The sequence below is a fragment of the Seriola aureovittata genome, chromosome 5 (assembly GCF_021018895.1).
Source record: "Seriola aureovittata isolate HTS-2021-v1 ecotype China chromosome 5, ASM2101889v1, whole genome shotgun sequence".
NCBI classification, from domain to species: Eukaryota; Metazoa; Chordata; class Actinopteri; order Carangiformes; family Carangidae; genus Seriola; species Seriola aureovittata.
In genome coordinates, this window is record NC_079368.1 from 6502646 (window position 1) to 6516402 (window position 13757).

General features: G+C 41.8%; 1 protein-coding gene across 1 annotated transcript in view; it reads right to left on the minus strand.

Annotated features, from left to right (window-relative positions):
• Positions 1–195: 195 nt before the first annotated feature.
• The window catches only part of zdhhc8b (zinc finger DHHC-type palmitoyltransferase 8b), a 69974-nt gene continuing 56412 nt past the window's right edge, over positions 196–13757 (minus strand). The window contains exons 3-11 of the mRNA XM_056377359.1: positions 12480–12637; positions 11450–11622; positions 10862–10964; positions 10281–10372; positions 8160–8292; positions 6294–6399; positions 5030–5136; positions 3777–4843; positions 196–3210 (exon numbers count right to left, since the gene is read on the minus strand). Of these exons, the coding sequence (XP_056233334.1) occupies positions 3078–3210; positions 3777–4843; positions 5030–5136; positions 6294–6399; positions 8160–8292; positions 10281–10372; positions 10862–10964; positions 11450–11622; positions 12480–12637 (2072 nt within the window). The 3' untranslated portion in view covers positions 196–3077. The remainder of the gene's footprint in view (positions 3211–3776; positions 4844–5029; positions 5137–6293; positions 6400–8159; positions 8293–10280; positions 10373–10861; positions 10965–11449; positions 11623–12479; positions 12638–13757) is intronic.

A 13757-nucleotide genomic window follows, 5' to 3' on the forward strand; every position in this document is an offset into this window, starting at 1 on the left:
AATACTGCTGCTTATGTATTAAAACAAGAACGTGTGGAGGGTTGTACGAGTTGAAACAAGATCAGATTACCAATCCAGCATTGATTTTTGAATGAATTTTGAGGCTTGTTACATAATAGCTGTGGTAAGACAAACTTAATCAATGTTGTGCAAGAGTTCCTCATTCTACCTTTTCATTAACAAAAAACAACCTCATTCACTCAAAGAGATGGAAACTTTATTTACTCTGCTCAGGTCATTGGGAAATATTTCCTCTTCACAAAAATAGGAACGCATGTACATTTATAGTATATTCTATATTTTGATACATTTTCTATTTGAGTTTCAGAAAACAAAAATCACCTTGTGATAGAACAGATTCATTGCTCACTGTCAGGAATGGTCCCTGACCTGCAGTGATGTCCATCCCTAAAACAAGAACATTGGACTAATGGCAGTCATCTTAAAGAGGAATGACATCGACAGTGCTTTTGATATGTGGTCAAACGGGGGTCTGAAAATCATCATAGACTGGGGTATGCTCGGGCAACTCAGCATCTAACAGTCTACTCAGGTATTTCAAGATGCTCCTGCTAGCTGTTTCACTGACACTCATTAGATTTGCCATAAAAGTAGCCCTGTGTACCACAGCCTTGGATCAGAAACAGTTATCAACAATTCAGAAATACATGACTTGAATAGAGTATCCTGTGTTACTTCACATCACTGTGTTCATGGTAAGGCAGCTGGGTGAGACCTTGAGAGGGAGATCATACTAATCAGAAGGTTGTAACTACAGCCAGTTTCGGTAACATCCAACCTCGTCAGAAAGCAAGACTCCACCACAGCTACCAGCCTATACACTGATCTCTGGAGAAAGGAAACTGAATATATCAGAAATCAGAGTAAAAAAATCCTGTAAAAAGTAATGTAATTTCATAATTAAGATGAACAGGTATCACTTTGTACATTGGCTGTCCTTCCACAACTTTCTGTTGTCAAAATCTTAAAGTCTACCCAGAGTTATGTCACTCCTGCCGTTTGTTGCCCAATAGAAAATGTTGATTTTCCCTTAATGTAAAACAATGTTTTAACCAGCCACATTTCATTGTGCATGAAATCGCTTTTCCTCTCAAAAGGCATCTGGTTTATTCTTAATGCAAATGTAGCGGGACCAAATCTACTGCTTTACATCAAAGTCAATTCTGACATGTTTCAACATATTCAGTTGGTGCAAAATATTAATAAAAACCTTCAACTTAGATATTATCAGTTCAATTTTTTATGGTCAAAAGTAATAAGTGTTATCATACTTTTTTTTTTTAAATCAACAGCAAAAAAACAAACAAAAAAAGTTCCATTGTGAGTCTGAGTGGCGCATAATACTGAAGCTGTACCAGACAGCTGCTGCACATAGTAGCGATGTCACCTGTTTGCTGTCTTTGAGAAATAAGGGGGGTGTGTCGCCACTTTTGGCACTGAAATCTCAAAGCTGCTTCTACTGAAAGCCCAATCCTTCACTTGTGTACAGCACTTGTTGGCAGTTCAGTGTGGACCATGTGACTGTTCACTAGTCAAAGATGGTGACTTTAATATTTCACTTCCTCAAAATCACATATCAGCTAATTACATTTCATCTTTCTTTTTTATTTTTTTTACACTGCAAGGTAGAACAAGCTATATTTACTTTATAGATTTTACCCATTATTCATGATCTCATTTATTTATATGTATATATAATTTATCAACAAAAAAAACTCCACTCAAAATAAAACATCCATTCCAGGGTTAAGTATCTGTATAAAAAAGATGTATCAAACATAGTTTTTTGAAAGGTTGGGTATATAAAAAGGAAACAAACTGATTAAAAAAAAACTACAAAATAATGAATGGGTGACCAGTTATCTTCATTTTACCACATGGGACAATGGCTTGTTTTTCTTCACCCTTCGAATCCTATGATTATAACACAAACATAAATTACAAACAAAGCACATTAACAGAAAAGTTGTTTTGGTAATGCAAGGCTGGACTCGCTCTGAACTATGTGAGAACCGTTGGGATGAGGTATTCTGATCTTTCAGAGCTCACATGTATCAGCCCAGCTCTTGTGTCATGGATTATGTTGAACTCACCTAACTGAACTTGACTAAAACAAACAGAAGCCTATGATGATGAACTGCACCTTCATGAAGGGAATAAAGGGGGCTAAGCTATACTCAAGCCCTAAATATCTGCACTAGACTGAGACAAAGAAGCAGACATTCATGATTCATGAATTCGTATCGCCTAACATCTCCGCTGCTTGCATTCATTCCTGAGAAAATTCTTTTTCACAAAGATGTAGTTGCAGTTTGTTTTACTTTGAATTAAAAGCAAAGCCTTTCTCAATGAATTTGGAATGCAACCACCAGACATGATCCGATGAAATTCCCCTCGATATCCCCTCTCCCAGCTCCTCGTCTCACTCGGGTTGCGTTTCCTGTACTCAGGTTAAACCTAACTGATCTGTCCTCCATCACTTCTCAAAGCTGTACGACTCCACCACATATGCTGGAGATGACATGAGCAGTACGGGTTAATTTGAAGCACCTTGACTTCTTGAGGTGAATTGACATTAATCTCTTCTCACAGAAGTCCACAGCGAGGATGTCAGTGTTTGATTCGTCTGTAGTGTTTTTGTTTCCGTCAGCGCTTCTTGGAGCAAAGTTTGTGTGACATTTTCAACAACGTACGCTTCGTGACCACATCTGAGAGACAACAGTAATAACATTTGACGATCTTGTTGGACGGTCCACTCTTACAACCAAGATGATGAGCCACAAAGATGTTTAGGACAAGACACTCCTCACACATACAGTACAGACTACAGCGGTATCAACTGACAACCAATCCCTCAGGTACAAACACACACGGGCATTTGGCTAGACAGACCTACACAGGAGCAGACAGAGCCTCTGATTGGACATTGAGTCCAAAAACAGGCAGCGCTGTGTGCCCCCGACTGGTCGTTATCTAGACTTCAAAAGAAATAAGAGGAGACAATCTCTTTGTAGCAGGGTGGCCATTGTTGTTGGAGGTGGATGCAGTGTCCCTGCTCACACAGATATCTCATACGTGGTGCCTCCTACGCCTGTCACCTTTTTGACGTTACTGTGGCGACTGGGGCTGAGGGTGACACCCTGGGTGCTGGGGTGGCAGTCCATCTGCCCATTAACTTTCATGGCCTCTCTGAATGGAAAGACAAGAAGAAAAAGAGAATATGATTCAATACAAAGAGCCAAAGAGATTCAACACAAACCAAACAGAGCATTGTGGTGACATGCAAATTAGATGTCTGGAGTATGACAACTTTAAAATCACAAAAACAGACTTGCAGTATGGAGGATTACTTGAAAGTGTACTTGTTAGTGAAGACAAAGGCTTGGAAATGTTAGACCAGTAGGTGAAAAGCATGCAAAAGAAAAAGAAGTGAGAGGAGTCACACAACTTTATTCATCTGACATTTGTGAAACAATACAAAAAAAAACATTTCTAGAAAGGCAAACGTATATCAGAACAGAAAATGTAAGAAGTCACACCAGACAGAACTCATGAATAAATGGACATAACAGTTAAACATGTACCATACACCATATACAAATGCTACACGTTGCCTCAGTTAGGACTAGTACACTAGTGTCCATGAATTGCTGGCTGCGGAGCTTGGTTTCAAGTGGGAATACATTTAATTCCCACCAGTCCCCATTGGCTCCCTGTGCATGCAGTCCCACAGGGAATAACATTAGGATTCATACCTTGGGCCCCCCAGACGAGGTGAGTCTGTCCTCTCAAGGGCACTGATGTAGGAGAGTTTCTGATGAGAGTAGGAGGGGGATCGGGGCATAGCAGGGGAGTGGGGCTGGTGAGCCGGGGAGCGATAGGGGCCCTCAAGACCTGAGGCCCTGGTCTGGCTGCTGTTGGAGCTACTGTGATCTGTGTGCAAGGAGGTGGATGAAGTCCTAGGGGCTCGGCCCAGCGTGGAGCCGGCATGGCGCAACACAGGGGTTCGCTGGCCGTAGCTCACCACCCCGACCCCCATCAGGTTGTCCCTGGAGCCTCCATAGGCTGGGGGTGTTGGGCCTCTGGAGCCGGGGCCGCGAGGCCCATCTGGATAGCAAGCATTGGGGGGTAGGCCATAGCCACCATCAAACATGCCAGAGTCCTGGGCATAAATGTGGGTCTGGGAGCGCCCGTGCAGCATCTGCCGCTTCTCCCTCTCCTCCATCTCCTTTCGCTCCTGGATGGAGGCCATGATGGTCTGGGAGAGGTTGTCATAGCGCACCGGGGATGGGTCCCTGTCCCTAAGGTGAGGGGATTGCCTGCCCACTCCTCTGGGTGGCATCACTGGACTGTAGGCAGGGGCAACCTGCTGCCTCTGCATTTCAGGTTCCCGGATGTGGCACATTTTGGTGGGCAGGTAGGGCGAGTGGAACCCCACGGTGGGCATACCACGATGGGCCATGCACTCGCTGGCAGTGGCTGGGGAGATGCTGGGGTTTAGCAAGCTGTCATAGGACAGGCTACCATTACGGTTGGAGAGCGTGTTGGGTGAGAAGACACTCTTGTAGGGGGTGGATGTTACTGTATGCGGATGCAGGGCCGGGAGCTGGCCTTTCTCCGGTCGGCGGTGACCCTGCTTCAGGCTGAGAGAGCGAGAGTTGATGGGGTCAGAGTCCAGCTGGAGGGGAGAGGACTGGAAAGTTCGGTGGAGGGGAGCATTGGTGTACTCTGGCAGGTCCAGGTTGGGCTCAGATCGGTAGTCGTGACCACGGACACCCTCTTCCAAGATGGCTGATGTTTTCCGGTCATCTGGCATGATAATCTGAGAAAAAACAGCAGAGTCACATGTCAAAACATCTCTGATTGAAGTCCTTTAACAGCTGCTACTGAACCTTTTTGTGGTAGAACTCCTGGCTATTAAGGTGGTGCTACAAAAAATAGTGTTATAATAACAATACTGCATTAAGAATGTACTTCACACATCAGTACCAAACATATCCTGTCTTACCTTCTCTCCGGCAGTGTGGTAGTGGACTTTCGGCATGGTGCCAAAGGACGGCCTGAATTTGTACATGGCTGGAGTGGAGGGGTGGGTTTTACCAGAAAGGGAACCATCTGCAACACACACAGAAAGAAAACCAGAGTCAACACTGTAAAGATAATAGAAATGACACTATTATACCAGCTCTGGTTGAAAGTAATTTCTGGGAGAAAAAAGACCTCAGAGCTGAATTCTATTATCACAGTAAAGAGGCTGGAGCGATCGAGTTCTTGATACCCACACCATCACCATCATTCCTACTGAATGAAAATGAACTGGAGTGGCTGGGTAGTCGGACAGTAAGAGTCTATTTAGTAACTGATGTGTAACATGTGATTGCTAAAACAGCCAGCTGTCCATCCTTGACAAACTACTTGAAATCAAGCCCAAAGGTACTTCTAAGCAAGCAGTTCCTCCTGTGCGTTGGTGCATGAGTGTCTCTGAGGGAAATGTAAAGAACTCTTACTTCCACTAATTATGAGTCCTCTAAACTGCTTTTACAAAGGGAGGTAATTTGTTTACACCAGATGCAGTACTTTGAGGTACCACCAGGCAGCAGTAGTGCTCCATGGAGGACCAGGGAGTGATCACTCCCTGACATAATGCACCATGACACTGGAGATCCTCTGGTCAGAACCTGCTGCTTTAGGTTCACACTATATATTATTGACACTCCATACTATTGAATGCAACAGTATAAGGAACACATTAGCACTAGCTAACACCACTAGCTGCTAAACTAACACCCAAAACAGATCCTTCACAGTTTCTAATTTACACGGATGACTCGCAGAGGCAGTCAGTGATTTTTTACTTTAAGAGTTCTGATTCTAGACTAAATTCCTTTCCCATATCTCCATTTTGCAGAGCTCAATTGCTACACACCACCAGCAAAAAGAGGTGATTCATGTCGCAATGATTCAATCTGAAATTTATCTTTTTTACCACAAATCTGATGCTGATTCAGTAAACAGGGCTTGCCTCCTCGCTACAAATCACCCCTGTTCTCTGGCCTGGCATAAAAAAAGGCCATCACCCTGCCACTGGGACAGACATTTATCAGGCTAAACTAGCAGCAAGTCACACACTGGGACACTGGTGATCTAAAGGGGGAGCTTGGGGAATTGCCATTTGGTGCAGCCTTGACAGGGAAGAGAAATGGGATTGATGAAGACTGTCAGGAGAGAGAGAGGAGGTGAACACAGCGAGGCTGTGTTTCTGTGTTTCTTACCTTCACTGGGGGTCAGCTGGCTCTTCAGCTGGTTGTACCTGTCAGCTTTAGGTGGCAGCGGCGGCTGGGTTTCTTTGTCATCCAGGCCATCCAGGCTGCTTTTGGACTACAGGGAGTAGAGCAGGGTGTTAAAAGTATCCGGAACAGGTGGGGGAACAGCAGATGAAACAGAGAAGAGCATGTGTTACTGTTAGGGATGAACCAACACAAGTCACACAGGAGGTTGTAGGGTAGAAGAGCTGCACCAGGCAGCTGCTCTACTTGATCTTAAATGTATTCTTTTTAGTGGCTAATGGAGTGCAAATGGTGAAAGAAAGTCATGTCAGAGTTGGATTGAAATGTGAGAGATGTTAGAGAGAGAATAGATCATTATTTGTTCATCTTAAAGGAGTACTCCACTGATTTAGCCTTGAACTTCTGCACTGTCCGACTGAATGAAAATCAGTGCAGGAGAACCAGATATCATCTTTTTTAATTCCATGCATTCTTCTTACTAGTCAAAAAGTGTTTACATTACCCACAATGCATCCCGACTGCTGACAGTTCAATCTGAAATTTCGGTGTGTTATGCTGGTAGCAGCTAATGTATCATTGAGATGCTACCCTCAAGCAGAGACAAGGAGCAGGCTTCAGAGCTCTGGTAAACTCAATCCTTTGTAAATCCACACCTCCAGATTTATTCATTTTAAGACTTGTAGTAGCAGTTTATCAGACTTTTCACAGCCCCTCGTGGAACCACAAAAGGCCTTTCCAACTTTTTTCACCCATGCAGACATGTACAAATCAATGGAGTTCCCCTTTAAGTCAAAGAGAATTTCCTGTTTTGCTACTAAATTTCACTTTACTTCACATTTACAGAAAAGCATTCCCCGGCAAAACCTGAACATCAGAAAATAATTTGATCTACATAGTTACTCTTAAAGGGAATGTGACACTTTTCTCAACTGAAGCTATACTTTGTGCTTTGGGCTGGTAAGATGAGAGTATTTTTACAAGCAGAGACAGAAAATCTCATATGCCTTAAAGGGTTGTGGATTAATTACTCTGTGCGATTTTCACACTAAATGGCATGAACTGAATGGCTAATGATTAATGGCTGCCTGAAAGGTATAAAAAAAAAAAAAAAATACTAAAACATGAGGCATGCTTTGGAAAATGGTCATTAATGTACCATTACCTACAATTTGAATTTAATGATCTTTGAAATACAAAACCACTATTATCGCCCCCAAGTCATTTATGTTTTTATTTTCTTTTAAATATAATTTTTTTGGAGACAGGTTTGCCTTTGATGGAGCAATCAAGTTTTTTTTTTATAGCTGCATATCCAACCTTAGTATCAACAGCTGTTTACAGTCCTGCCAAGAGCTTCAGCCCTCATTGCATTTACAATACTAGAGCTTATAATACGCTCTACTTCTTCAGGGCAGACTGGACGCTACCGTGACCCAGAATCGGAAAATGACTTTGCAGGCCGACCAGGCCGGAGCTAGCTGGTAGAAGAAAAAAAGTGATAGAAGCTAAACAAGAGGGTTGCTTCCCACCTTTGGGGTTGAAAATGATCCAATTAATTTCTCCCTTATCTGAGTCCCTTGGCTTTGACGTCAAGTGTCTAATAATATCCTGTTTTCTCCAATACATCTGATTAAAGCGAGCAACTGTATTCTCTCATTTTGCTGCCTTGAGTATGAGCCTTAAAAAATAGGAAACTGAGAAGAGGACAAGGGATACACTACGTCACACATGTGGCATTAGACTATGGGAACGAAGCATGAGAAAATGGTAAACATCACCTTGGAAAAAGGATTAGCCGTATGTCAGCTGGATGACAGAATAACAGGGAAATAACAATGAGGAGCAACTCACCTTAGAGCTGATGATGGTGCCATGGACGCCGTTGTCACTGATCTTAATAGTTATTTGCCTTTCTGAGAGGTCTGGTCTGATGAATGGGGGCTGAATTTTGATGTGGGGTTTTTTCCTGGGGTCCAGCATGTACCTGTGTGGAAATGGACAACATGCTTTAACGAGATTCTTTCTTGTCACGTTGTGCCACTTTGGCAGTTTACAATTTTTAGTTTGACAGTCAGCGTTGCCTTTAGATTTGAAATGTAATCCACTTCCGCATTGGAAATAACCACGATGAGAAGTTTACATCTCTGTAAGACAGCCAAAGCAACACACAATCAACTATTACAGTGATTCACGTCAAAGTAAACACCATACATCTAAAGAGGGGCACCAGTATTATCTTCCTGACTACAGTATCCACTATTGCTGCAAACTGAATATACACTGAACAAAAGTATAAATGCAACATTCTTGTTTTTGTTCCCATTTTTCATGAGTTGAAATAAAAGAAATAAAAGTCGAAGACTTTTTCTAATCCCACAAAAGACTTCTTTCTCTCAAATTTTCTTCACAAAAATTGTCTCCAAATTCTCAGAGATGACCTTGGAGACGGTTTATGATAGGGAAACGGCCATTCATCTCACGGGCAACAGCACTGGTGGACATTAAACATGCAGAGTGACTGCTCTCTCAACCAGTGCAACATCTGTGGCTTTGTGTTGTGTGATAAAACTGCACATTTTAAAGTGGCCTTTTAATGTGACAAGCCCAAGGCACACCTGTGCAATAATCATGCTGTGTAATCAACATCTTAATATGCCACACCTGTCAGGTGGATGGATTATCTTGGCAAAGGAGAAATGCACACTAACACGGATTTAAACACATTTAAAATTTAATAATTTAATGAAATTTAAGAGAAATAAGCCCCCTATGTGTGTAGAAGACAATCTTATAACTTTTATTTCAAATCATGGAAAATGGGAGTAAAAACAAAAGTGTTGCATTTATATTTTTGTTCTGTTTCTGTGATGTAACAGACTAATGTAACATCATTGATTTTAATTTGAAAACCCTTCTTATTCTAGCCCCACTGCAACCCTGAACCTATCATTCTGCCTTTACTTTCTACATTGTGAGATTACAACAGTTAATGTTGTTAATGTTAAGTATGAGCATTACATGAGACTCCAGGCTATTTCATATAAACTGCATATGCATCCATAAATAAAATTAAATAAAATTTCACTTTTCTCTTACTTCATATACTGAACTTTATACTCCACTATAAAACTATGGCCTTTTGAAACACTGATGAAATTAGCCATGAATTTTATATCTGCATAATCCCATTGTGTTTGTTACACAGACATTTCAGACACAACTTCCAAACAGTGTTTTAAGTGATTCTTACAGGGTTTGTTCATAATTAAAATGGCTGTCACTGAGTTCTTTTAATGTTTCATGGTTAGTGTGGGAACTGGGGAAATAAATGTGTGATGTACTTCCCATGGAGTCTTTACATATTTCAAGTGATCAACCCCAACATGAAAAATATCCATGTTACTAAATTAATGTTACTGATTTGCTGTCAGATTTAAAAACAGATCATTCAGTATCACTGTGAAACTACTTAAAGGCAGATGCTTGTAACAAAAAGCATTTCACCCCCACCTGCTGTTGTTGATTTTCATGGGATGAGACTTGTCCCAATAGGATATAAAACTGTGTGTGTGTGTGTGTGTGTGTGTGTGTGTGTGTGTATACAAAAAGCACATTTACTAGCTCTGCGCTCTGTTTCCCATTAACTCTTGTTCTACAGGCTGATTCAGTTCTCTCAGCCATCTGCCTCCCCCCAGGGTTGCTGGCTGCTTTCAGGCAGAACTGAATACACACCTCCACAACCACCTCAGAGCACGTGAATACAATCATACACACACACACACACACACACACACACACACACACGGATGGAAGGCCTCCCTGCAGTTAGATGATGCTGCACTCATGTCATGGAATGGATGCCATGGGCCTTGATGAGCCATAACTCTACTTCCACATACTGTACATACACATAAGCACATATCTGCACACACACACACACACACATGTACACAGCACAATAAAGGATCTTACCTAGGTGCCAGAGGACTACATAAGACGTACTCCACGTTGCCACAGCAACCCTTGGTGAAGGGATTTACTCCCCCACGAAACTTGCCCGTCACCTGAGGAAGACAACGCCTTGTTTAGAGTCAGCAGCAAAAGAAGCATGAGATCACACGCACCCACACACACACACACACACCCACATGCACACACACACACACCATCAAACACATATAGGTCCAGTGCTTGAATGTGTGGGTGATTCATAATAGCTGTGTGTGTGAATATTTGTTCAATAGCATTTGTGTTATTATTCCCTTTATGAAGGTAAATGTAAGTCTGTCCACACAGGCTACTGGACAGTATTATTCCACAGTATGTGCAGCTGGGGTGTCGGTGAAGATGTTTGCATTGATTCTCAAGATTCTCCAAATATTTCAAAGGTGCCCTGAAGCAAGCCCCAACACTGAGGCAGCTCCAGGTGTGAATGTTTGGATCTGTGTGAATGTGAAGAAGCTTTGTTCACTCTCCCTGGATAGATCATAGTCAAATAAATGTCTGTGTGTGTGTGTGTGTGTGTAGCAGCTCCTGCGCTGGTGTCTCCTCACCTGTTCATTGGTTGTTCGCCCTCGAGCCACGAGCACCATATGGAACCCTGTGAGTCCCATGACTGGAATGAAGAAAAGCCCTGCTATACACATCACCACCAGCCTGGACAAAGGTCAAGGTCAACAACAACAACAATACAAGCCCATAAGAACATGACCAGATGGACTATCTTAATAACCCAAAGCTACAAACACCGGCTTTATCCTCTGACAGCTTCGTTTCTCCGAATGCTGAATGCAAGAAGTGGCCTACTTTATACAATATCCACTTACACTGCAACCATAAGTTTCACTTCACTTCAACTACTGACCAAAAGTGTTTTCACATCTTTTCCCTAAATTGTTGATTCACATTAAAAGCTTAATTACTCATTGTTGATGAGTTTATTTTTAGCACTAAGGAGTGAGGTACTTACACCTTGTTGTATCTAGATGAACGTACAGTCGGTATCTTTATCCATTACATTTTAGGCTAAATCCTGTTATCACCATTCATGTTAGTAATCCTCAAATAAACAGAATAGAATAAAAAACCAAACCAAACTGTCCATTTAAAAAAAGAAGTAGGTTCAGGCAGTGAAAGGATACGTGACAGTGGTGTGCAGAGCTCCCAGCTTCTCTCTGTGGTGGAGCACAAAGATGAGGCCGAAGGAAAAGACTCCCATCATGTGGATGCTCAGCGACAGCAGGAAAAGGAAGAAGTAGCGGTAGTTCCTCCGTCCGATGCAGTTGTTCACCCAGGGACAGTGGTGGTCAAAGTCCTGAGGAGGGAAGATTTTATGCAAGGTATTCATGAGGCTTTAAACTATGTGACCTACAACTGGTCTGGGTTCAGGCTTTAAATCTGATTGTAAATATCGGTTCATAAATTTTTGACCTATGCATCATCTCTGATCACTGAGGAGGTTCTAGTGCAGTGTCTTGACTAGTGTCATCAAACTGTTCTTGGTTGAATAAAAGGTTATGAGGAGTGGAGAAATGTTTTAATTAAATATTCAATCCATAATCAACCTATTCCTCCAATAAGTGTTTAATATTACCAGCAGAATAAGGGTGGCATCTCAATGTGTGAATACTAATAATCAACAAAATAATACACAATAAAATCAGTATTTTTATTTATTTGATTGTTTCGATAGTCAAAAATAAAAATCCTGTAAGAAAACAGGATGTGGGAATCCAACTTGTTTACGTATACATCCTATGTGTCGACCAAATCGAGGATTTAAAAGCTAATACTAATGACAGTATTTTACGGTTAAATTTGCCAAAAGCTGATATTTATTCCAGTAATTATGATCTTTAATGATGACGATTTTCTTGCCAATAAACACATATATTTAACAAAACATTATATATTTATATTCAGTGTTTATCTCAGATTTTAATTCTTGGCAGGACAGAAAAAGCCTCTGAGTGGATTCAAGCTATAAAAATATATACAAACAAACTGCATCATATTTCTTATCAAATATTCCCAATGTGAGCAGGACGACATAAGATTATTGATTAAATGCTAATATTGACCTTTAATATTGACATTTAGATTTTGCTGCCTGCACTTATACTGAATATACAGTTTCTCTGTTTACACATGTGCACTTGTATCCACACACACCTCCACACAGTTGTCACAGACGCTGCAGTGCGAGCAGCGAGGCGGCCTGTAGAAGTGGCAGGTGGCGCACCACTTCATCCGGACCTGAATGCCCTTGATCTCCACGTTCTTGTAGAGCGGCGCTCGGAAATCATCGTCCTTGTCCTCGTCCTCGTCCGCTGCGCAGACACACGTTAACACATTAACGGAGCACATGTTGATGCGTATGGTGGAGCAGTACACACACAGGCAGCAGACACGGTAAGAAGAATGGTTTTGATTCAGTTTGACAGGGGCAACAGGGGAGCAACCTGAAATGAAGTTGTCCCCTGCTGTTCACTGTCTGCAGAGGGAGCAAACACAGGGAGAAATGAATATTTTTATAGACATGACCTATTCATTCTGCTTTCCCCATTAAGACTGACTAACAAAGCACGCTGTGACTCATGTATCACAGAAGCTGTTCACAAAGATTTTTTTTTTTTTTTTTTAAATGGGAATTTAACCTCTAACTGTGGCAGAGTTGCTCTATCAGACCTAAACATGTGACTGACCCCTTCACCTCTGCGGCTTGTACTCTCACAGTGTGAGTGTGAGAGTACAAGCAGCATCTCCACTGTCCTTGGTGTGACTGCACTCAATCAAACTGTTTGTGTGAAGCTTTGTGCTTGGTGCCGCTTTGCTTTGGAGCTGCAGTGGCGAATAAAATGTCTTTCAGCTGATCAAAGGGCTCATTCAAACCATGTGCACAGAGCTTCGACCTGAGAAAATAATTTCACAGTACAATAGTAACTGCGGGGAGATCCAGAGCACACAGCGAGTGTGGAAGAGAGGGAGAGAGTGGAAAGAGAAAACAAGAGAGAAACAAGAGGTAGAGCACAGAAATAAACAACTCCATAGCCAGAGATTGCTCTGTCATTATGGCACTCAAGTCTCTTCAAATAGATTTTAAAAGGTAAACCGCCTGCCAGAGCAACAGACACAAACAGCAGTTAGGCTTGCATCTCCTCTGACAGCTTCGTTTCTCTGAATGCTGAATGCAAGAAGTGGCCTACTTTATACAATATCCACTTACACTGCAACCATAAGTTTCACTTCACTTCAACTACTGACCAAAAGTATTTTCACATCTTTTCACTAAATTGTTGATTGGCATCAAAAGCTTAATTACTCATTGTTGATGAGTTTATTTTTAGCACTAAGGAGTGAGGTACTTACACCTTGTTGTATCTACATGAACATACAGTCGGTATCTTTATCCATTACATTTTAGGGTTAATCCTGTTATCACCATTCATG